The sequence below is a fragment of the Nerophis lumbriciformis genome, linkage group LG04 (assembly GCF_033978685.3).
Source record: "Nerophis lumbriciformis linkage group LG04, RoL_Nlum_v2.1, whole genome shotgun sequence".
NCBI lineage: Eukaryota > Metazoa > Chordata > Actinopteri > Syngnathiformes > Syngnathidae > Nerophis > Nerophis lumbriciformis.
The window spans coordinates 6362139-6387804 of NC_084551.2; the positions used below are offsets into that span (position 1 = coordinate 6362139).

The following is a 25666-nucleotide window of genomic DNA, read 5'->3' on the forward strand; positions in this document are numbered from 1 at the left end:
AAAACTATTACTAAAAAAAGTATACTGCGCAAGAAGAGCCTCAATAACTGACAGAAAATAAAGTTACATAATTATGTTGTGCTTAAGTAAACTTAATTAGTAATGAAGGTTTTTTAAAGGAGAATTGCACTTTTTTTTTTTTGCTATCGTTCACAATCATCATGAGCGACAAAAAGACAAAAGCTTTTGTTTTTTAGCATTCCAACATGTAAAAAAACAGCTCGTTTTTGGTTTCTGGCAATGAAGCTAATGGCAGAAATTAATCCTACCTCTAAATCACTTTAAAAATGCATTCAAAAACCGTGAATACTTCAGCTACTTGCCATAACCTGTACAACCAAGCTGTAGCAACATCGTTATTGTAAAAGTGAGCAATGAGGAACTCTTTTTCTAGCGTAGTAACACATCGGCATAATTCAATATTAGCCATAAAAGCTAGCTACGGAAAGCGATAAGCTAGCTTCTACGACGTTTGTACCGACTGAAAAACATGAACAATCATATTACAGTATCTGTAAAGTATTAGCCCACATTTTAGGTTGTTTGTACACAGCTAGCCATGCAGTGTATGTACTGTACCGTAGTTGTAATAACAAGGATGACATGATGCGTGTAGCATGAGCAATATAAAAGTGACTCACTCGATAGTTATGCGTTTGGTCAAGCTGGCCGAGGACGTTTTTTCCCGGTTTATTCGGGTAATTATTTGGGTATTATGTCTAAATAGCATGGTTCAAAGTTCCACATTTATAGTGTCAAAGTCACTTTCATCTTACTGTCTCGGCTTCCGTCTGCTCCAACATCTTATCCTTCCTTCGTGCTTGCTTCTATAAGCAGTAGTTTATCCTCAGTATATTCAACTTCAAAAATATAAGATTGTGAATCCACATTTGTCCAAAATAGATGTCTTTGTTGTCGGTTATCGATACTGCCATGATTAGAACACACACACGCGTTTGTTTGTGGAAGTAGGAACACACATTTGTTGCCAGAAGTCGGACGTGCGCTGCTATAGAAACAAAATTCAATGCGCTGAAGAAATCAGTCCTGGCATTGATTAAAATGATCAAAATTTGGTAAATATTGAACATATTATATATTGTTATGAACGCATTTGTTACTACATTAAATCGTCCCCCAAAAAACCTAAACATTGACGAGGCTGGAACTTATGGCTGAACTCGGGCGGAAGGCAGGGGACACTTTGGACAAGTGTGTATGTAAAAACAGAGGGTTTTGAAGTTGTTTTTGAGGGCTTTGAAGGCTACAACGTAACTCCTATTAGCTGCATTTTTCAATTGTTGATCATTTTTAAAATCCTAAAATTAAAAGACATCAGTGCTTCTCTCATATAATTGTGAATGATAGACAAAATGGAAAAAAAAATTCAGTATTCCTTTAACTGCAGGCATGTGATTTGAACTTCATGAAAAAGCCAATTTCTGTCTCTTTGACTCCCTCTCCACTTCTAACAGCTCCAAATGCTAAAATCATAGTATTAATTAATTAATTAATTAATGGTTTTTTTTACAGAGATAAGACGGATTTCTGACTATAGACCAAAAAAATCACATGCCTGTAACGGTAATCAAATTTAAGAGCACATAAAATATTAAACCCACTCCTTCACCACTTTAGTCATATTGTTTGCGCTTAAGAGACTTTTCTTTGACTTTAGCTCCAGACGTCTTCTGTTTGAGATTGTCATTACTGCCGGAAGTGGTGAAAAGGTGTATCACAACTGAGTTCTGCTGCGGCCCATACAGACCACTGGTAAATATTTTTTGGTGGCCCAACAATGCACACTGCAAGTATATATATATGGTAAAAACTAGAGATGTCCGATAATGGCTTTTTGCAGATATCCAATATGCGGTAACACCGCATTCACCGCTAATTCTCATACTTGCTAACCCTCCTGGGAGACTCTCAAACTTCAGTGCCCCTCCCAAAAATCGTCACGTCTGCTTTTCACCCAGTCCAGCAAATGCTGGCCCAGTCACATACCGTATTTTTCGGAGTATAAATCGCACCTGCCCAAAATGCATAATAAAAAAGGAAAAAAAAACATGTTTAAGTCGCACTGGAGCCCAGCCTAACTATGAAAAAAACTGACTTATAGTCCAAAAAATACGGTAATATGTGCGGCTTCAGCACGCACACACACACACACACAAAGTGAATGTAACGCATACTTAGCCAACAGCAATACAGGTTACACTGACGGTGCCCGTATAAATAAATTTAACACTGTTAGAAATATGCGCCACACTGTGAATCCACACCAAACAAGAATGACAAACACATTTCGGGAGAACATCCGCACCGTAACACAACATAAACACAACAAAACAAATACCCAGAATCCCATGCAGCCCAAACTCTTCCGGGCTGCAATATACACCCCCGCTACCACAAAACCCCGCCCGCCTCAACCGACGCACGGAGGAGGGTGGGGGTTTTGGTGTTATGCTGCCCGCGGCGGTTTGATGAGGTCATCAAGCGTCGCCAGTAAACCTCTCATGCTGCAGTCGTCAACTCCTGTCTTGTGTGTGGGAGAGGGGAGAGGCTGCTGACTGGGTTTATAGCCGTGTTTTACCGGATATGTACCGCTCCGTACAACGGCGTTTTAAAAATGTTACTTTTTGAAACAGATACCGATAATTTCCGATATCACATTTTAAAGCATTTATCGGCCGATATTATCGGACATCTCTAGTAAAAACACTGATATAGGATATCTATTATATTGAACTAGTGCAGAGTTGGAGTGTACATGTAAAAAGTAGCTACAGTGTACATTAGGGCTTTTTTGAGACACGGTCTTGTGATCAATCTGTCAAACGGTCAATATTATGCACAGACCTCTCTTAGACTTCCGCATAAGTGTCTTATCAGAAGATTGTCCCTCTTTTTGGTCCTCTTCATTCATATCAGGACTTTCCACATTCTCCAAGCCGCGTGTGTGGACCGCCGTCAGCCGCTTCTCGAACTCGTCTACTTGGCTCTGTTGCAAAACATATGTTAACGCTGAGCACCACCACATGCCTCACCTACTGGAAGCGTGTGTATTGCACCTTGAATTGGAGCTTGGCACCGCGTCGCAGCTTGGCAGTGATGGCGAGCAGGGGCTGATAAACGCCGGGCTCAGTCAGCTTGTCACTGTAACACTCCCAGCACTCCTGCAGCCTCTTGAAGCCACGCTCACACATGGACAGCAGGGACAGAGAGATGGCTAAGTCACACCACTGACGCTCCGTCCTGGGAAGGAGAAAAGAAAGATGAATGAGGGATTAAAATTTGATTAGAAATTATGCAAACTGCACACCATTCTATATCTTTTACTTGTGCGTTTTGGCTTTGTGCTGGCATTTGGACCAAATTGCATTTTCTATTGAACGCCATGTCTTAATTCACTTTGCCATTGAGTAATGTAAGATGTCCTTCCTTTGAGCTTTGAGTATGGATGACTCAGAGCCGGACCCATGGCACAGGTCACGCTACATTGTTCCACCTCCATTCTCCAACAACACGCAGACACAACCTCCATGACAAGATGAGTGCAAGTGATGTCAGTGTGTCATTATTGGATGAATTCAACTGTGAATTATAGGTGCCTCTTACCACATACAGACAAAGCGAACAACTAATTACATATGTCCTACCCCTGCATCTTCACATCACAGCTGGTCACGATCAAAGGAAACAGTGAGAGGCGTGATGGTCTAACCTGGCAGTCCTGAAGCGATGACAAAGTTTCTCCACCAGAGACTCGGTCTGCCTCTCTTTGGTGATGTAGGAGAAGAGCTGCCTAAAAACACACAGACATTACATCAGATGGAACATGAAAAATGATCTTACATGTCAACATGTCCCAGCGAGAGAGCCTTCTTACTTCATGATGGTGTTGAAGTCCTCAGAGCTCATGCCTCTCTCAGGGTCGGATAGACGACTGATGATGTCCGGAAGCAGGTTGTAAATTGCATTATCCTGATGAAGAATATGATTGGCAGGTAACGATGTAAAGAACTTTCCAATTATTCAAACTCTTTTCTCAAAAGTATGAGTGTACGTGCGTGCGCATGCACGTACCTTGGTGGCCAGCTCATTGAAGAAGTTGAGGGCCAGGCTGGCAATGTGAGGCTCGGGGTCAATTAGCAGCACGGCCACTTCACTGACTTGACCCTTGACCTTAAGAACATCCTTAAGCACCAATTGTGTCAGCACCGTCACGGCTGTCTGCCTCACTGAGGGAACCTCGTCACTGAGCCTGTAACAGGAAAAAGATGTCAAATTAGGGTAACGAGACATCTCTCGCCCAAGCTGAACTTTAAGATCAAATCTCCAAACCAAAAGAGCGATGTCGCCAATAGCGAGCCATCAAAAAGTAACTTACAGTCATGGTGCCTATATTGTAAGAAAACATTGGGTACTTCATAATAATCAACAGTATTGTCTTAAAAGTGATTGTATGCATTACAAGAGAGGTCAAAAGCACTGGAGGGAGAGTCATAGCTGGAGAAAAATATAGAAAAAAACTTTGTAAACCTGTTAAGCTAAAATGATCTTTAAATGCAAAGATGCATCCATCCATTTCCTACAACTTGTCCCTTACGGGGTCACGGGGGTGCTGGAGCCTATCCCAGCTGCACACATGCGAAAGGCGGGGTACACCCAGGACAAGTCACCATCTCATCGCAGGGCCAACACAGATAGACAAGATGCAGTGATTTTTAATTCAAAATGCTGATGCTGTCATGTAATTTGTAAAGAAATGGGTAAATTGTTTTTTATAGATTTAAAAACAAATCTGTTTTGCGTCAACTATTTAATGTTTTCTTTTTACTTTTATGCTTTCTGCAATTCCCCCCCCCATTTTTGTTGAGTTTTTTTTATTTCTACAATATGCCACAGGTCCATAAAAAGACAGCGTTCCACAATCGGCCCCACAGCCACCCTTTGAATACACCTGGCTTTCTATTTTACCAAGAAGGTAATGTGTCGCCAAACAGAAATTTGTCTCTAATGTCTGTCTTCTTAGTACTAACGAAAGTGATAAAAGTTGAGTTGCTTCTGTAGGTTTTTTGCACGGCACATTCTCGGGTCTTGTGGTGGCGGGTCTGTGCTCACGCGGAAAATACTTAAAACTTGTATTTGAACACAGAGTAACTACATGACGCAAGACACACACCTCTTTCACTTTTAATGTGTACCTCTTTCACAAACAATAGCAACAAAGTTGTAAAACTGGCACCAAAGAACCCTTCTGCGAAGTAGTATTCTTTATCAAAATGTTTTGTGAAGTGCCTTTTCGCATACTGCCACACCTTCATTATAATTTATGAGCAGAGGCGAACCCAAAGCACCGAGTCTGCATTTGTTACAGGGCAAATTTATTTTATTCAAAAATGTAACAAAGAAAATCGATTCAACAATTTTTTAACATTGTCATAATTAATCCAATGAGGATTTAAAAGTAAATTATTAAATAACCATGCAGCCCCACAGTCAAGTTAAACCAATGTTACTCACATCGGCTTAAGTAAAGTTTTCTCCAATTTTGATTGGTCCCAGATTGTAAAAAGCTGGACTGTCGGCTCATGATATAAAAATAAAATATTAAGAAAGCATGTAAACATGTCATCAAGTTCATTCGCATCCCGTTTTTCTATCCTCAAAAGTCAGTTTAGCTGGTCTGGTGTGGTGTGAAAGCGCAATTTAAAGTTGGCCTCACTCCGACCCACACCACAAAAGAAACTCGTTAACTATTCCCCCCATTCATGACAGCGAGTAGGGTTTCTGGCAAAAGATCAGAAAAGTGTACACAGCTCTTGCACAAGCTAACACAGGGGCTTACCACAGCAATGAACAGGGTAATTAATTCTTAATACGCTTATCTGAAGGCTCCAAGGCAGCAGCAGCCTTCGAGGACAGTGGAGGTGTTTGTGTGGGAGACAATTAGCGAGAACTTATCAGGTAGGAAACACTAGGAGGGCAGTAAGACATTAGAAAAGTGACTGACATATTCAAAACACCTAAATGTGGATGCATTATAATTAAAACTAGCACATCAAACATCGTCTAAGTTGACTATAGGGAACCCGGCTTTAATTTGACTATAAAAGCCATTGAATTGTTTTTAAAAGTGAACTTCTTGACACAAGTGTAAAACATTTAAATTCCCTCCTACTTGCTTAGCCACTCTGCATAATTACAGCAGCTACCAGCTACAATCTGTTACACATTAGTAATTTTAGAAAAAAAGACACTGTCTAAAGCGACCTGACCTTTAGTTAATTTAGTGTGTTCTCTCTAAAATCACTGTCAGGATGGTTGATGTAGTAACCACAGGACCGTTAGTTTCATCAAAGTTGCAACAAAAGTGTAAACTTTTGCACATTATGTTGTTGTTATGTTAGTATAAAGAGGCTGAGAGGGACACGACACAGAGGCATATGTGATAAGATGTCACTTAGCAAGATCGCCCACCCAGCTTAGACATCAGGCAGGGGGTTACTCTGTATAATCAAGCCACAAAGGGCATCTAATTGTGAAATACAAATGCGTCCGGGTTAATCAAAGCCAGCGGCTTCAAGTTCATCAACAAATTCATTGCTCTACCTTGCATATAAATTCTGTGTCCAGGGCTCTAAAATGTTAGGGAAGCGGACGGTGAGATCTCCCAGGGCAATGATGGCATTGGCCCTGACGACAGGAAGAGCAGAGCGCTCCAGTACTGTAAACATTAGCCGGGAATGCTCCTCGCAAACGGACGGACTGGAGAGAGAGAGAAAAAGGGAGGTGTTATGATTATCCTGACGATAAGAGTCTCAGTTGTGACTGAACAAGAGAGGAGGTGTTTACCTAATCATCATGTACTGTGACAGGGCCAAACAAGCAGCAGTGGTGAGCTGTGGGTGGGAATAGCGTCCAGGGGAGCTGCAGACTTTCACTAGCAAGGGAAGAAACGCACACAAGAGGTTCTCCTCTAGAGGCAAGAGAAGAGTAGAGGGGGAGTTTAAGCTAAACATTTAATTAGCATATGAATGTCACAGCAGCGTACATTTAATGAAGGACAAAGCAGAAAATTAGATGCTATCCTTACCAGCCAGTAATTCCGTCTCACAGATCTTGCGGATGAGCTCGGCCTCTGTGTCTTCTGCAGAGGCGCCGACTAAGCCCAGATCCTCCTCCATTGTGCTGTCATTGATTGTTTGCTTTGAGAAAAATAAAAGCTTTACATAAGAGACAAGGGACTAAAGTAAACCTGGCACAACTTCAAAGCTAACACTTAGCCATTTGAACAGCACAAGCAAGATGATTGTATTGCTAAAACTCAGTGAACAAAGACTAATTCACACTGAACCTATATAACCTGATAATGCAACTCCCCATTCAAAGGTCTTCAATTGTTCTTTTGGTGCTGCTACTACTACCATCAAATATTGCATGGACATAATAAAAATAGGTTATTTAAAACCGTCACGCATTTCTCTTTCAATTTTAGCAACACGCAAGAACAATACAATACTACATTTTACAATAAATAATTAGTCATCTCAACAGCGGAAGCATGTATGTCAATTTCAACAATCTAAAGCAGTATTATTCACTGATCATTATTAATAGGTTTTGTTTATCAACATTAATGTATTAATTATACACGTCACTTTTACCCCAGAATTTATTTATTCATTGATATTTAATCTCTATACCTATTTTTATTTACATTTACGTAACCATTTTTAATTTTAGGGCAGCATGGTGGACCAGGGGTTAGTGTGTCTGCCTCACAATACGAAGGTCCTGGGTTCGATCCTGCGCTCGAGATCTTTCTGTGTGGAGTTTGCATGTTCTCCCCGTGACTGCGTGGGTTCCCTCCGGATACTCCGGCTTCCTCACACCTCCAAAGACATGCACCTGGGGATAGGTTGATTGGCAACACTAAATTGGCCCTAGTGTGTGAATGTGAGTGTGAATGTTATCTGTCTATCTGTGTTGGCCCTGCGATGAGGTGGTGACTTGTCCAGGGTGTACCCCGCCTTCCACCTGATTGTAGCTGATAGGCTCCAGCACCCCCGAAAGGGATAAGCGGTAGAAAATGGATGTATGGATCTTTAATTTTACATCTCCGATTCTTATTTAATTTTATCTCTGCAAAAGCAATATTCTGTTAGTTTTTTTCTACTATCATTTTATCAATTATGATTTTTTTTCTCCTTTGTTCTTTTGTTAATGCACAAGCATACAATTGCAACACAATTACTGTTTAGCTTCACTAAATAGAAAATGTTGACACAAACTCTTTAAAGGCAACATTTTAGTGTCAGTTATGTTCAAGACATGGATTACAGTCAAATTAATTATGAGTAAAAGACATGAAGTAGAGGTAAAAAATAAATACGCTCTGTTTCATATAACTCTTTTCAGACATCTTGAATATGTTTGATGTTCCTCAACTTAACTTGTAAACATGACCAAATTAAATACTATTAAAATATTATTTATTATTAAACTAGGCAATGTTAATATTTTGCTAGACTTGTAAAAATTGACATCTATGTGTACCTTAACTTTGCTGGATGGGCCCTTTTCCTTTTCCTCCCTCTCCTCAGTCTCTCCTCTGCGCCTTCGCAGCTCACTGCTTACACTACGCTCAAGGTGAGACACCTGCCAGAAGGCCACAGAACCGCACAGGGCCAGCAACTGAGCCAGACACACACTGTTCACTGCGGGAGAGAACACATGGTAAGGCCTCAAAAAACAAGCCAGTGATAAGACCTAGGAGTACTCACCTTGTTCACCAGACTCTTCATCATCTTGTATTTGATTGCCATCGTTGTTGACCTGTTGGCCTTCTGCAACTTGATCTAAAAGAAGTCGGGTGGTGCGCTGGAGCAGCCGAGAGCACAGCTGGTCGGGGCATTCAGCCAGAAAGTAGATGAGGCGGACGGCTTGCTCCATGAAGCTCTGCCAGTGAGTGTCCTCCATCATGGCACCTGCCGAAAGGAACGAGTGAGTGTGACAGGTGAGAAATAGAGTATATTCATTAAGAAAAAAAAGACAGACCTTCAGCGATTGCATGTGTGAGGCAGGTGAAGAGCTGATGTTCCTGAGGCAGTCTGAACGGTGCACCTCTGGATTGCTTAGAGAAAAACAAATACAGTATGTTATTAATGTTGTATGTCCAAAAGAACATATTTAAGAAGCCCGAATAAGCATTAGGAGCGATATTATAAATGTACAAACCCCGTTTCCATGAGTTGGGAAATTGTGTTGGATGTAAATATAAACGGAATACAATGATTTGCAAATCCTTTTCAACCCATATTCAATTGAATGCACTACAAAGACAAGATATTTGATGTTCAAACTCATAAACTTTTTTTTTTTGCAAATAATAATTAACTTAGAATTTCATGGCTGCAACACGTGCCAAAGTAGTTGGGAAAGGGCATGTTCACCACTGTGTTACATGGCCTTTCCTTTTAACAACACTCAGTAAACATTTGGAAACTGAGGAGACACATTTTTTAAGCTTCTCAGGTAGAATTCTTTCCCATTCTTGCTTGATGTACAGCTTAAGTTGTTCAAAAGTCCGGGGGTCTCCGTTGTGGTATTTTAGGCTTCATAATGCGCCACACATTTTCAATGGGAGACAGGTCTGGACTACAGGCAGGCCAGTCAAGTACTCGCACTCTTACTATGAAGCCACGTTGATGTAACACGTGGCTTGGCATTGTCTTGCTGAAATAAGCATGGGCGTCCATGGTAACGTTGCTTGGATGTCAACATATGTTGCTCCAAAAACTGTATGTACCTTTCAGCATTAATGGCACCTTCACAGATGTGTAAGTTACCCATGTCTTGGGCACTAATACTCCCCCATACCATCACAGATGCTGGCTTTTCAACTTTGCGCCTATAACAATCCGGATGATTTTTTTTCGCCTTGCATAAATAAATAATAAATGGGTTGTACTTGTATAGCGCTTTTCTACCTTCAAGGTACTCAAAGCGCTTTGACACTACTTCCACATTTACCCATTCACACACACATTCACACACTGATGGAGGGAGCTGCCATGCAAGGCGCTAACCAGCACCCATCAGGAGCAAGGGTGAAGTGTCTTGCTCAGGACACAACGGACATGACGAGGTTTGTACTAGGTGGGGATTGAACCAGGGACCCTCGGGTCACGCACGGCCACTCTTCCACTGCGCCACGCCGTCCACTGTCACTGTAGTTACTGACAGTGGGTTTCTGAAGTGTTCCTGAGCCCATGTGGTGATATCCTCTCCACACTGATGTCGCTTGTTGATGCAGTACAGCCTGAGGGATCGAAGGTCACGGGCTTAGCTGCTTACGTGCAGTGATTTCTCCAGAATCTCTGAACCCTTTGATGATATTACGGTGATATTACGGACCGTAGATGGTGAAATCCCTAAATACCTTGCAATAGCTGGTTGAGAAAGGTTTTTCTTAAACTGTTCAACAATTTGCTCACGCATTTGTTGACAAAGTGGTGACCCTCGCCCCATCCTTGTTTGTGAATGACTGAGCATTTCATGGAATCTACTTTTATACACAATCATGGCACCCAGCTGTTCCCAATTAGCCTGTTCATCTGTGGGATGTTTCAAATAAGTGTTTGATGAACATTTCTCAACTTTATCAGTATTTATTGCCACCTTTCCCAACTTCTTTGTCACGTGTTGCTGGCATCAAATTCTAAAGTTAACGATTATTTGCAAAAAAAAAAAAAGTTTATCAGTTTGAACATCAAATATGTTGTCTTTGTAGCATATTCAACCGAATATGGGTTGAAAATGATTTGCAAATCATTGTATTCGGTTTATATTTACATCCAACACAATTTCCCAACTCATATGGAAACGGGGTTTGTATAACATTATGGGAAAATGCTTGTCACTATTACTAATGCCAAGAAAATATACCTAAATACTAGGGGTGTGCATCTCTACCGTAAATGGCGATCAATATGAATCTAAATACATGGGTTACGATACGATTCACTAACAATATATTTTAAAACATTACGATTCGATGCAGATGGAATTTTTCATGGTGAAAAAATGTTTGTATCATGTCAGAACAATGTCATTTGTTTATTTTTTTTAAATAGACAGACCAAACAGACACTGTATTAACTATGAACAAATAACTTCAGTGCATTGCAATCCATAAACTTTAAGAAAAGAAGATGTAAACAAAACACTTTTGGAAAAGCTACCAGCTAATTGATGTTTGCTCAAGTAGCAAAAAATCTGAGCTGTGCATCAAGTAAAAATAACGATAAAAAAAGAAAGAAAGTACAGATAGCAGTATCATTAGTCCAGAATTGTAACGGTCCAAGCCGGCCGACCGATCCAATTAGGAACCGGAACCTACAAATACCGGTACTCGGTATACATTTCTATACGGGGGAGCATTGTTAACTCTTTCGGTGCTGTATGCCATGTTGCTCTGTTGATGTCGACAGTCGCAAACAAGACTGTTACTCTCGTTACACGTCATCGCAGAAGTCTCACAAGACAAAACGGCCATATTTTATAACAGCTCTGCAGTCAACCGATTCTTCACTTACCAACCGGACATCGACCGATCCATACTAAATATAGATAGATCCAGAAGCTTGCCGAACGATGTATTCATACCTCTAAAGTTAAAATCGGTTATCAATTTGTAACAATTGTTTTTTTTACACCCCTACTAAATACTGGAACAAATCCAGCAGCACAGTTAATTCATATTGCCAAAACCCAATTAACTAATCTATAGTGTAACATTTTGGTATCACTCTGTTGGGTTATCAAGGGTAATAGTACGGTACCTAAAGGTTGGAGCTCGGTGGTCCATATTGAGTTATCATTCCGAATAACAGGAACGTAAAGAACACACAATGTTCCCCATTGTTTACGGTGTGGCCTTCCTTCTGCAACTGTTAGTGATTCAGCCACCATCCCAACACCCACCAAGGAGGTACTAATCTCCAGCTTGATGAAACATGTGCCAGTGATGTAGGTTGTCTTACCCTAATGTGGTCGGTTATGTTGCAGATGGTGATAATGGTGTCCCTTGCCAAAAGAAAGTCCTCAGTCACTTTTTCCCCCAAAGCCACAGAACAAAGAGTGTCCAAATTACTGAGGACCACCTCCCTTTCAGCTCTGTTAATAAAACACATCCATGCAAAGGAAAGCAAAACATTTTGGGCAAAACTGTGTAAACATATGCATTTATGCAGAAGTATGGACTACATGTCTCAAATGTGAGATGGCCTTGCTGGCGCTCAGCAGCTGGGAAGATAATGTACGTGGGAGAACGAGTTTTAAGAAATACATGAGATTTAATAGGTTGTGAATGCAAGCAGGTGGATGAAGAGAGGCAGCAATGTGGGTGGACTACAGATTGCTTTACTCTCGCTTGCTCTACCCTGGAGCAGTGGAAGTCTTTGACGGGGGCACTAAAAATACATTTGTTCATCGAAAAGCACTGGCAACAGCCTTATCTATATGGTTGTGGCTTTAATTACACAGATGAGCGCATGTTTGTACAAATGAGATGATTTGCTGGATGACGCAGGACCAACATGTAAGGAATTTGGCTATGATAATATATTTAAAATGTGTTCTATAGGAGGGTTTGTGCAAAATCCAGCTGGCAAATGTGTGATGACTATTTTTGTACTGTAACTGTTTTATACAGGATTATGCACCTTGTGAAAGTGTTAATCAAAACTGAGCATTATTATGCCTATAAAACAGGACCCTTTTGATATGTTTAGTATCAGAATGATCAAACATCTGTATGGCCATGGCTTACCGTGTAGCCATGCCTAGCAGAAGCACTGCAGCTCGCCTGCACAGAGCAGAGGTTTCAGTTTTACCAGTAAACCTTTCCCATAAAACCTGCACAACAGTCGACTCCAAACTGCTGCCACTGCCAAAAAACTCCTGCACCTGCGGGGACATGTTTGGCGGTTTACAACAATGCTGTATTAATGATAGTAGCACATCATGAAGGCCTTGTTTACACTGCAGGTCAATTCCGATTTTTTACATATTCAAACCGGGCCTCTTTTGTATGTGGAAATAAATCGGATATATATGCAATGCAATGTGATCACTCCCACGCTCAGGTCGCATTAATCCGACCAGAACATCATCAATAAGAAATTAGTGTCCAATACTTGCCAAAATAGACTGTTACAAAATAAATAATTTGACCTCTGAGCACAAAACAGGTGGAAAAAAAATATTTCGGGAACTCACGTGAAAGTTTCTCCAATGAGGTCTCCGATCGCTCGTCCACTGACATGCTCTTAAAGCAAACATCGAAGCTAATTATTCCGCAAAACTGCGAAAGCCAAAAGACTTGTCCTCTTCCTTCCTAATTTTCTATGCTCAATAATTTGGTTAAGAAAATTTTGATTTTAATTGTACAAAATCCGCGTGCGAGTCAGATTGCATTCACATTACAAATCGCTTTTTTTGTAATATGAACGGCTACTAAAAAGATCAGATTTGACAAAAAATAACAGAATTGCACAGTCGACCCTGCAGCGTAAACGTGGCCAAGTACTAAAGACTTTTTAGACTTAAGTCAATAGTAGTTTTCAAACTTTTTTCATCAAATACTGCCTCAGAAAAAACTTGGCTTTCCAAGTACAACCATAATCAGCAAACATCAAACTACAGTAGCATAGTAGGCCTAGGTATTCATAAAAAGAAAAAGGCAGGTTTTATTTAACATGTATAACCTCAAAGTTTGATATAACGCGGCCCAATATAACGCGATATTCTATCAAATGTGATCGTGTCGTGGACCCGAATTTATGATCGTTTTTCCCCCCCACCAGTCAATCGCTTGGTTTTCCACCAAATTATCGCATGGCCTATGACGGTAGCTGATCAACGAAGGTTCTACTGTGTCGAGGCACTGCTCGTGTACTTACAACCTAGGACAACCAGGACCGCAGTGCGTGGGCCGACATGGTTCAGGATGTTGTCAGGGCAGCCTACTGGTTGGCTAGTGCCTACCCCATTTTGTGACGTGGGAACACAATCCACCATTTACTTCATGTCACGTTAGGGCATTATCCACCAAGCAGGTTTAGGCAGCCGCGCATAACTTTTTCAAAAAGTAAAAAATAAGGATTTCTATACAACATGATCTCTGGAATAACACAATCGGTATTTTATGGACCCCAACGACCACGTTATATCAAACGTTGAGTGTGTTAAATATTTTTGGCCACTGTAACATTACACACACACTGCACAATCAACAATGATACTCCATATACAGTACATATTTACAGATTTCTTTGGCGTACCACTAAATGGAGCCCGCGTACCACTACATTTTGAGAATCACTGGACTTAAGAGTTGGAGAAACAGAGATTTGTAAACTACTCACAATTTCCTCAAGACACTGAATTGTTCCCAGAGATGCATCCACCATCAGTTCAGAAAGACTATCCACAAGAGTCTGAGCTTTCATCCTAAAAGGGGGATTTAACATAGTTGCGGAGGGGTTGCCAATACCTTATTTCCTTGTATAGTGATCAGGGGAGATCTACCAAACATTTGATTTTTATATTAAATACAATTATACTATGCCATTAACTCCAGCTTTACAGATGCCTATAGTGTGCAGGTCCATAACACATCAAATCACACAACATGTATTAGAATAGTGGCCACTAATAGGCGTGTTATTTATATGTAAATTATTTTAGAACCTGGTGGTCTCTCCTTGGGGGTTGAGATAGAGGCGCCTGTAAGCCTGGACAACAGCATCTTTGATGGCAGCGTCAGTCGACCAAACCAATGGCAACATCTTCCTTACTCCGCTGAGAGAGTTGGCAACACTGAACTCGCACACCGCAACGCAAAACTGCACTGCCTCCTGAACCACTAAATGTCAAAATACACAGAACACGTGTGAGTGTAAATTTGGGCTCAGTGGCCACTAATTCTTGGAAGACCTCCCACCTGAAGTGGTTTTCCAGTAGAGCATGGAGTTGATGACAGAGATGGCCCTCTCCACTTGAAGGGCGAATGTTTCTGTATCTCTCAGGTACTGCACCAACATCTCCTGCTTCTTCAGCTCTGCATCGTCTGCCTCTTGATCGCCCTCCTTCTGTGGAGTGGGAGGCAAGCTGTGGCTGGGCTCAGAAGAATCCTTATCAGACCCTAGGGAGTAAGTTTAGGGAAATGTGAACAATAATAGTGAAAACTAGCATAAAAAGTTTGAAATGTCAACTGCTTTCTACACAACCTTAGTGGTTATAATCTATAAAGTACAATGAAACCCCACTTACTGAAAACTCGATGAGAAGCCGCAACCCAATACTGTACACTGAAGAGTAACCATACAAAATTATAGTGGTTTATCATTACAGTGGCACCTCGACTTAAGAGTGCCATAACTTATGTGTTTAAGATACAATCTGCCTCTCGGCTAATTGTTATGCTTTAAACTACAGGCAAAAATCCTGATAGTCAGCGAAGCGAATGCCACTGAACCCCGTAAGATCAGCTCAAAACATCTGGTCTTACCTTGCTTGCATTAGCTTATACCTAGAGATCAACATAACTTTGTTTTTCAACCATTGGAACAGAGAAAGTGAGTGTAAAGGACAGTGCTGAGAGGGAAAAGAAGCGGATGATATCTATTGAAATAAATAAAAGAAATAATCAAAACCGAGAGTGTAACCAACTTGGCAAAGCAGTTCAAACGCAGCACTGCTAGTTTGCTCCATTCCAAAATAGATGACCGTATTTTCCGGACCATAGGGTGCACCGGATTATAAGGCGCACTACTGATGAATGGTCTATTTTTGATTTTTTTTTTCATAAATAAGGATTATAGGGTGCATTAAAGGAGTCATATTATTATTATTTATTTTTTCTAAATTGAAAATACTTCCTTGCGGTTTACATAACATGTAATGGTGGTTCTTTGGTCAAATGTTGCGTAGATTATGTTTTACAGATCATCTTCAAGCCACTTTCTTACAGTCGCTTCCAGATGAGTCGTTTTGTGGGCGGTCTTATTTACGTGGCTCATCTTCAGCAGCGTCATCTTTGTTGTAGCGGTGTAGCATGCAAGGGCGGGAGTGGAAGAAGTGTCAAAAAATGGAGCTAACTGTTTTAATGACATTCAGACTTTACTTAAATCAATAACAGAGCAGCATCTCCTCATCCGGAAACAACAACACCGGAAATGTTTCTAGTGAAAAACCGTCCGACCGGAACTCTAATAACTAAAGTTCCTTGGGTGAATAATGTAAACTCACTACACCGGCATATTTTAGCGCTTTCATGGCGAGTTTACTGACAGATATAAGTAAGAACTTTAGACTACTTTATATTAGAAATGGCAACAGCGGAGGATGAATGTCCCATAACAAGAAGATAGAGAAAAAGAAGCCTATCAACTATGGTCTCGTCACGGCCTACAAAAGGCGGATGCATGCAATTTTTCAGGATTTATGCAGATCCCAAATACAGATCAGCAGGTACCAGAAGGTAAGAAAAGTTGCTTTTGCATAATTTGACAAAACAAAACGCCAGATAATAGGTCTTACCTTATACACACACCATAATAATACTTGTATGTTGATGCACATCAAGCGGTGCGGCTTCATAGCTTAACAAAGTCGCACTAAAACATTTTTGATATATTGATGAGCGCCGTGTGTAATGTTTTATATTTTCAATGGAACATATAAAATGTTGATGTTTACTTGAGTCATATTGCCATCATTGTGCATCACTGGTCACAGTTATTACACCATGTACCAAATAAAATTGCTTCGAGGTCGCCAAGCAAAACCAGAATTATTCCGTACTTTAGGCGCACCGGGTTATAAAGCGCACTGTCGAGTTTTGAAGGGGGAAAAAAAGGATTTTAAGTGCGCCTTGTAGTCCGGAAAATACATAATGCCAGCCAAATATGTTAAAATAATATCTAAACGGCGAACAATCATTCATAAAACTAAGGAGAAGCTGCTGATGGTCTGTCTGTCTGAAAAGCAGCTTGCAAAATATGCATTAGAAGTCCCCTTTCCAAGGTTATGTTGTATATTATTATAATATTACTTCAGAATTTGTGAACATAGAAGCATCTCCCCTTTTGATGCATAACATCAATTAGATGCCAGACATAATTTGCATTTAAATTAACTTCCCAGGACATTAACAAAATGGAGAGGTCAGAGAAAATAAGCATAAAATAACAGTACTGTTCTCATATAAAAGACTAAAGGTCAAAGTTTACTTCAAGCAATGCACTGCTGCAGGACATGAGAACTTGAATGGAAAAAGACAAAAGGAGCTGGTTTTTCACATGCACCTCTACAACTCAATTATAGTACCTGCAATGACATCTATTATGAACCTGCCAATTTAAATTAAAAGGGTCACAAAGAAAACATGGAATGAATGTCCTTCAATAATGACTCACTTAAGGACTGAATGTTAATGGCAGTTGAATGTTGTTTTCATTTTTTTCCATCCGCCGCAGAGGGAAAAATTCCAAGTGCAGTGAATAAAGAGGTTTACCTTTGAAGAGCAGAGCCAGCGTGTTCATTAGAGTCTCTGGAGTGAGAGTAGACAGGGCAGCAAACATCTCCGATTTGGGGAAGCAACTGTGGGCTTTTACACAAAGACGCACCGCATTCCTGTGCAGGGTAAAGATGAAAACCTCTTACTTATTTTACAGCCAGCTATTACCAAAGAGATTGGGGTGTTTGAATCACCTGTACTTGTTTACCCGCAGGTACTGAGCTATCATCACTGCTGTGGCCCTGTCGTCATCCACCACATTCTCATCATCATCGTCTTTAGGTTTCTTCCTCTCAGCATCACCGAACAGGTCCAGCTCAGACAGGACAGTGACGTGCAACTCAGGTTCCATGGCATCCCACAGCTCTGACGCTTTAATGACAGGCACTGCCAGCAGGGAGACAAGACAACATTTAATGAGAATATCTTACAGCTATAGAAACGCACACAAAAAAGATGACCAATAAAACTACGGCACTTATGATGCTACAAGCGCAGCAGGAAGTAATGTGATGTCATCTTATCGTATCGCGGTGTACTAATGCCTTGCATCTTTTGCCAGATACATGGCATCGTGGTCTTTATGAAGCCTTTTCAATTATTCTGAGAGGCTTTCTAAAAGAGTGCAGCCTCACTCACATAAATGAATCCACACAAACGTTGAATGTGATCTGTTGTGCAACAGCAAACAGGTGTAACTTTATGACTCAAAGCACTCAGAGTTAATGCATTTGAGAATTTGGAAATGGCTAAAATAGGCAAAGCATTGTGACATGCACTTCACGAGTAACATGAACAAAAGGAGCTGAATGACTGAGAATTAACAAGGAAATGAGCGAGACGGACAATGTTTTGCCCTCAGATTACCAAAGAAGCAACCCATAGCCAACTAAACAGGGAACACAGCTGGGGAACTTCAGGCCTCAACACACACACACAGACAGACACTGTAGGCTACATACCCAAGATTACTCCCATGTAATCTTGATAGGAGGCATAAGGGTGCAGCCTGGTTTACTATAGGCGGACCCTTACAGCAGTGCAAGAAGACTCCCTTACACTGCCAAGATTACCCGCCAGTTGAAGCAAGAAGCAGCCAGCTGTTGTTCAGTCAGCTCGTATTCGCCTTGGTCTCATCATTGGGCAAAACAAATTGAGAAAAACTAAAGACCTAAAAGTTAACTTCACCTGGTGTCTTCTCCATCAGTTTATCTTTAATCTCTTTGAGCTTAGCCATCTCTTTCTCCAAAGGTTTTTTCAGATCGGCGCTGCTCAACTTAAAAAACACAAGAAACTTGGTGAGGTTTTTGATTGAACTCACTGCTTAAATTAGTCTGGCGTTACCTTGCAGCTGTAGGGGTTGTGTGCTATGAAGGCTGCCAGCAGCTGGATGGCGCTCTTCACAGCATTGATGGATTTGTCCATCAGGCGCCCAACAGCGAGACTCATCACCTCACTGTAGCGACAAAGCGGCAATGCCTAATACAGGAATATGGTCACATAAGAGAATTAGCTTATGGGATCGTACAGAAATTATGTGCAGAGAATAATCATTTTAAAATAAATGCAGAATTGTCAATTGTGTTCCTTTAACTTACTGAAACACTACACACAAAAAATGGCGTTTGCTCTGTGTAACAAGAAATGTCCAAAAAATAACCTTTGCAAATGCCATTTTTGATTCCACAATTATTTTACCATGAATGTAAAACATGCGTCTTAGCATAATAAGTGTTTGGAAACACTGTTCGAGTAGACTAGGGTACTTACTTTGCTGTTGACAATACGCGTGTACACTTGCAATACGCGCGCTCTGACATGGGAGTGCGTGTCGTGCAGATGCTCCTGCAGCGTGTCAAAGAAGCGGTCCCGGTCAGCCTTTCCGGACTCGTCCAGCTTGTCGCCGCACAGGACATGCATCAGGATCTCTCCCAGTACCTCACACACGGCCACGCGCATTGTGTGGCTCTAGGAAGCATTAAAAAAAAGATTCCTATATACTGTAAGGTAGGAAAGTAAGAACGGTATGAAGCTGTCACCTCTCCTTCCAGGTGGGTAATAAGCACACTAATGTTGGGGATCAGTAATTCTGGTAACAAAGCACCAAGTTCAGAGAGGAAAGCAGCAAATGCTTTGACCCCTGACCCCTCTCTGGCAAGCTCTTCGCTTGACTTTTGGCCAATCTCCCTAAGAAATAAATCAAAACTTATTTAGAAAAATAATCACTCATAGAATCTTATTTTAAAGACGAAGTGCATGAAAACATGTGAATTGACCTTATTACTTCTCCTATGATTGCTCTCATTCCATATTCTGTACTCCACACGCACACAGCTTGCGCAAAGACAGATGACAACTGCTCAAAATGCTGCAGCAACTGGATCACCTTCACACTTGCGCCTGTCGAGGATCAGATTGAGAACACAGTCAATAAAATAAAGAAAAAGCTCCATAGAGTGGAAGCTGGAAAAACCAATTCAGGGGTCAAACTAACCAAGGAGGTGATTGTACTTCTTGATCAGCACTCCAAGCAAATGGATAATACCATCTCTGGTGGGTTTGCTCTTGACGTGACTGATGGTCGGATTCTCGAGTAGTTTGTAGCAACAACAGGTCACGCAGCTGAGGAAACATGTAGAGGTCTTTTAGTTCCTAAATATCCAGTAAGACAGATAATTAAGTCACCAGGTGCACGGTCCAGAAAAAAGACCAACCAACTAATAAGCAATTGGTCAAAAAATATTGGTTTTAACAACTTTGGCTGTAGACAACCTCCTCCTGGTGTAGTTCTTTAAATAACAAGTTGGCAGTATCTGCATTTGAGCAGGAATATGTATGCTGGGAAATACAAAAAACCTGTGAAACCTGAATGGCGAGATTAGCATATTCATAACATATGGATCAACTACTCTCGGAATAATTTTCGACCCCGATAGTCCCAACAAATTCAATATAAGGTGGCCGGAAAATAAATTTCAATAAAATTATATAACCAGTCATTTGATTTGATAAATTCAAGTAAAGTTTGATACAACACTGTGCGATATAAAGCAATGTGCTATAAAATGCAGTCGGGCCACGGACCCCGAGTTATGCCAATTTTTCCCCCCACCAGAGTGAACCACGTTTTTCATGTGTTATTGGACAGAAAGGACAGGTGTATGTATGTATAAAAAAGTTATAACCCTGATGCATCAAAGAATCGATCACCTCCCCCCTCCTCTACAAATTAATTTTGCCAGCAAGGACACTGAACTTTAGCTAATATTCAAATTAATTACCTGATAAACTCTTCCTCTACCAGAGAGAGGTTCCAGAGGGAACGGATATCCAACTGGAGGAGCTGCACGAGGGCCTGAAGAACACTGTCCCTTTCACTGTCCCACTGCAAAAGTCGCTCGCCAGTTTTGGTCTTTTTACCACTCTGTATAAAGAGTGGAAAATACCTGTTAGATTTATTTTTAGGTGAGACAGGCAGTAGTTAGCATTAAACAGATGCCCTCAGATTACCAAAGATTGCTGCTCATACCTGGCAAACCATCCAAAGAGATTATTCCCTCTTGCCAACTGTTACATATACATTCATCACACAAAAAACCATCCATACATTGTTTGACATCTCCTAGATGCCCTGCCTCATTACTTTGAAGACAAGTTTCATAGAAGTAGTGCCAGTTATGCTATAGGTGGGCCCTTACAGCAGTGAAATATAACTATGACACTACCAAGATTACCCGTCAAAACAGAAGGCTAGAGTATCATAATCCCTGGTCTAACAGGATCACAAAACTGCCATGATTACATCACAGGGCATTTAAACAGACGATTATAAGAATTAGTAAGGTGAGCTGCTAATTGAGATACCTTTCCAGATGTCGTGATAATGCTCTGCCTGTAGGAGTCACTTTCGAGGTACTCTGTGATTTTGCAGAGAAGGAATACACTCATCTTAACAGCGTTGAGCTTTTCCTTACGCTCTGCCGCCGAGACAGAGGTGGAGAGAAGCAGGACGGGTAGGGAAGTCGCCAGGCTGTTAACAACTGCGACAAAAACAAGCAGGAAAAATATTTTATTCAGCTGAAGAAAAAAACATGTAAATGTAGCAGTTCTAACCTTGCACCAGCAATTCCAGTGTGTCCTCCTTCACACTCAAATCCACTGAGTGGGTATGCCTTTAAAATTTGAAGAATATGTTTCATACAAGTGCAAAAAAAGCACTACAAATAAAAAACACTCACTGTAATACACTGTATGCTGTGTCAAAGTGTTCTAGAATGCACAAAGGCCCTTGGCTTCTCAATGCTGCCTTGAATCCTAAATGAAATTTAGACAAGACACAGATTGAAAACATTTCCATGGTCCAAATACCCACCCCAATAATGTTATTCATTTCTCAGCCTACAGTAAAAAAAAAAAAACCAGCATCTATCTATATATTGACACAAAACAATGACTTGTGTGTTGTTTCGGAACAGTTGGTAATGGTTATGTGCAGTAAAACTTTACATGGCCTCATCTCACCTTAATGCGAGTTCCTAAATTTGTGTCGGACGTCTTGGGCAAAGAGAGCAGTTTAGTTTTATGTTATGGTTTAGTTTAAACAACTTAAAACTAAGGTTTCGGGCTTTGTTTTCTCTAAACATATACATTTGTCTAAATATGACCAAATACACGCATTATTGTGAGTTTCCTACACGTCATCTTAATTACTAAAGGAAAAATCTAATCTGTGGGACAAAATCCCTCTGCCATTTTCAAATAAGTTTATTTTTCTGAGTCGTCAGCTTGAAGCCTTCCTCTGTTTCTGACTTCCACGACTTCATGTGACATGAGTGTGTGTGTTATGACTATGCATACTAGTTTCATAACCCGCCTTATCTTGCCTCTGATGGGCCAGTCAGTAATGTTTCACCCCAACCTTAGCTAATTGTGACTCATCATACACCAACCAATCTTCATGGATTTTCTCCTTATGTATGGATGTTCTCATTTATCCATATTTTAGGCCTGGATTCTCAGTCCATTTTTTCTCTTTGTAGCGTGTAGCTTCGACTTAAGATACCTAGCTATATGGTTCTAAAAGTAGTTAAGCTACAAGAAAAGCTACTCTTTAAAAGAGTAGCTAAACTACTGCCAAGCTGAGGGGTGTCAAACGTAAGGCCCGAGGGCCGTATCAGGCCCGCGAACAGGTTTTGTCCGGCCCGCAGGATGAGTTTGCCAAGTATAAAAATGTTTTAATGAAATAAACTGCTGTTCTAAATGTGTCCACTAAATGTCGCAATAGCAATTATTTGTATCTTTGTAGATGATGCTACATATGTAAAAACAATAAAATAAACCACATGTTGGTGCACCAGTCGAGGAAAATGATCAAACTACATAAATAACATTCTGTAATTTAATTTGTATATAATTTTCTATCTTGATAGATTGTAAATTAACACCAATGAGTTGACTGATGAACATTATCACATAACTTATTCAGAAAGTTTTGAGAGAGAAAACGGTTACCAATTTCGAAATAAACGTAACGGACAGAAATATCTCAGATTCGTTTCATAATGGATCAATGTAGCCGGGCCGATAAAGCTATATAAATCTATTTAGATTTGAGTGACGCTTCAGTATAACTAAACGTTATGAAGGTGCTGGAATATTTCATGCTATTATTCAGAGGCAGCCTAAAATGAATCCTTTATTATTCACAACAGAAACGTGTACATTATCTGATCCAGTTCTGATCTGATGAGTTACATTTCTGTGTTATTATTGGTGTGACGCGTGGACAAGTGTAGCCACGGAAGCCTACCTTGGCAATACATGCCGTTACAATGGAGACGAATGGAACATGAAGTCAATCTGCCTTACGACCATGCCACTAGAGGAAAGACATTTAGCATCCAACATTGCAGAATGGTTGGAATAGGTAGTAGCCAGCTTTGAAATTCCCCCAAGCAAAATTATTGCTATTGTGCATGACAATGGTGTACTTTATAAAAAAAAACATTTTTGTAACATTTTCCTTGTTTTATTTGGTAAGTTGGAAGAACATGGTGCCAGTATGCTGTTTTTTTTCCCAATAAAATACTGGAAAGGATAGAAATGTAGTTTGTCTCTTTTATCCGATTAATCGAAGTAATAATCGACAGATTAATCGATTATCAAATTAGTTGCAGCCCTAATTGAAAATTAACACACATTTTATATATATATATATATATATATATATATATATATATATTTATATATATATATAATAAATATATATATTAGGAGTGTGGGAAAAAATCGATTCGAATTCGAATCGCGATTCTCACGTTGTGCGATTCAGAATCGATTCTCATTTTAAAAAAAGCTATTTTAATTTATTATTTTTTTATTAATCAATCCAACAAAACAATATACAGCAATACCATAACAATGCAATCCAATTCCAAAACCGACCCACAAACACTCAGAACTGCAATAAACAGAGCAATTGAGAGGAGACACAAACACGACACAGAACAAACCAAAAGTAGTGAAACAAAAATGAATATTAACAACAGTATCAATATTAGTTACAATTTCAACATAGCAGTGATTAAAAATCCCTCATTGACATTATCATTAGACATTTATTTAAAAAAATGAAACAATAGTGTCACAGTGGCTTACACTTGCATCGCATCTCATAAGCTTGACAACACACTGTGTCCAATATTTTCACAAAGATAAAATAAATCATATTTTTGGTTCATTTAACAGTTAAAACAAATTTACATTATTGCAATCAGTTGATAAAACATTGTCCTTTACAATTATAAAAGCTTTTTACAAAAATCTACTACACTGCTTGCATGTCAGCAGACTGGGGTAGATCCTGCTGAAATTCTATGTATTGAATGAATAGAGAATCGTTTTGAATCGGGGAAAAAATCGTTTTTGAATCGAGAATCGTGTTGAATTGAAAAAAAAAATCGATTTTGAATCGAGTCGTGACCCCAAGAATCAATATTGAATCAAATCGTGGGACACCCAAAGATTCATGCATTCGGTCTCCCTAGAGGGGGGGGTTACCCACATATGCGGTCCTCTCCAAGGTTTCTCATAGTCATTCACATCGACGTCCCACTGGGGTGAGTTTTTCCTTGCCCTTATGTGGGCTATACCGAGGATGTCGTTGTGGCTTGTGCAGCCCTTTGAGACACTTGTGATTTAGGGCTATATAAATAAACATTGATTGATTGATTGATAATATAAATATATATATATATACGGTATATATATATAACCCAATGCGGTCTCCTATTCAAAAAGTTTGGACACCCCCGTTATAAACCAAATGAAGAGGTTAAAAAAAAAACATTTTGCTATTCTGGATTAGTTCTGCATTTGCAGTGTTTGAAATTGACTGCGTGTTTGGCCCTGTTGGCCTACATTAGTACACACTTACTGCTAAGATAGGACGGGAGCTGTTTCGGGGAGACCACATCTTGCACGACGTATTGGTTTATTCCTCCAGACTTGACCAGGTCGCCCACACAAACGGGCAGGAAAAAGTCCCACGACATTTCTGTGGAGAAAACATTAGTGTAATTCGTCACAGGATATCAAAGCCTTTTCGGCAACCGCTTTATTTTACTACCTGCAATAGTTTCTTAATTAAACACAACAATACACCTTAGGTTAATAAATCACACACACAATAAATTCCCTCACCGCTACATTCAAGTAGAATATATTCTTAACACTCATGCAAGCATGAATTAGCATGCTAGCATGTTAGCTTGGTAGGAAATAATTGTTGCTAGACTGACAACAAGCCGTTACCGATATAACAACGCTGTTGTTTAAACCATCGAACTTACTGTTGGTAGTCGCTTTCCCGTCCGCCGCAATGTCGCCGGTCGAGGACCAAAGTTTGTCCACTTGTTTTTATGTCTTTTCGTCCCGTCTGTGGACAAACAGTGTGTGTCCGCCTTCGGATTTTCAAATTTGTAGCACATCGCGCCAAAGGCTCTGTGACGTCACACACACACGCGAGACTTCAGTTCACAAACGTAAAGAAGATCGCCACCTATTGGAAGA

The 25666-nt window shown here is 40.2% G+C and overlaps 1 protein-coding gene and 2 non-coding genes across 3 annotated transcripts in view; all 3 read right to left on the minus strand.

Annotated features, from left to right (window-relative positions):
* Window positions 1-25614, minus strand: part of ncapd2 (non-SMC condensin I complex, subunit D2) — a 28138-nt gene extending 2524 nt beyond the window's left edge. The window contains exons 1-30 of the mRNA XM_061948162.1: window positions 25447-25614; window positions 25032-25151; window positions 21835-21910; window positions 21710-21768; window positions 21461-21636; window positions 20878-21020; window positions 20091-20218; window positions 19873-19996; window positions 19636-19783; window positions 19367-19564; window positions 18941-19075; window positions 18785-18872; window positions 17791-17983; window positions 17594-17712; window positions 15020-15220; window positions 14767-14941; window positions 14442-14526; window positions 12845-12981; window positions 12057-12189; window positions 9070-9145; window positions 8796-8999; window positions 8569-8729; window positions 7106-7217; window positions 6865-6988; window positions 6622-6777; window positions 4093-4270; window positions 3896-3990; window positions 3731-3811; window positions 3078-3261; window positions 2866-3007 (exon numbers count right to left, since the gene is read on the minus strand). Coding sequence (XP_061804146.1) covers window positions 2866-3007; window positions 3078-3261; window positions 3731-3811; window positions 3896-3990; window positions 4093-4270; window positions 6622-6777; window positions 6865-6988; window positions 7106-7217; window positions 8569-8729; window positions 8796-8999; window positions 9070-9145; window positions 12057-12189; window positions 12845-12981; window positions 14442-14526; window positions 14767-14941; window positions 15020-15220; window positions 17594-17712; window positions 17791-17983; window positions 18785-18872; window positions 18941-19075; window positions 19367-19564; window positions 19636-19783; window positions 19873-19996; window positions 20091-20218; window positions 20878-21020; window positions 21461-21636; window positions 21710-21768; window positions 21835-21910; window positions 25032-25149 — 3949 coding nt within the window. The 5' untranslated portion in view covers window positions 25150-25151; window positions 25447-25614. The remainder of the gene's footprint in view (window positions 1-2865; window positions 3008-3077; window positions 3262-3730; window positions 3812-3895; window positions 3991-4092; window positions 4271-6621; window positions 6778-6864; window positions 6989-7105; window positions 7218-8568; window positions 8730-8795; window positions 9000-9069; window positions 9146-12056; window positions 12190-12844; window positions 12982-14441; window positions 14527-14766; window positions 14942-15019; window positions 15221-17593; window positions 17713-17790; window positions 17984-18784; window positions 18873-18940; window positions 19076-19366; window positions 19565-19635; window positions 19784-19872; window positions 19997-20090; window positions 20219-20877; window positions 21021-21460; window positions 21637-21709; window positions 21769-21834; window positions 21911-25031; window positions 25152-25446) is intronic.
* LOC133605481 (small nucleolar RNA U85) lies at window positions 18450-18741 on the minus strand. The gene has a single exon (XR_009815149.1). It is a non-coding gene; the product is annotated as a small nucleolar RNA U85 (small nucleolar RNA).
* LOC133605482 (small nucleolar RNA U85) lies at window positions 21093-21408 on the minus strand. Its single transcript, XR_009815150.1, has one exon. It is a non-coding gene; the product is annotated as a small nucleolar RNA U85 (small nucleolar RNA).
* Window positions 25615-25666: the final 52 nt, after the last annotated feature.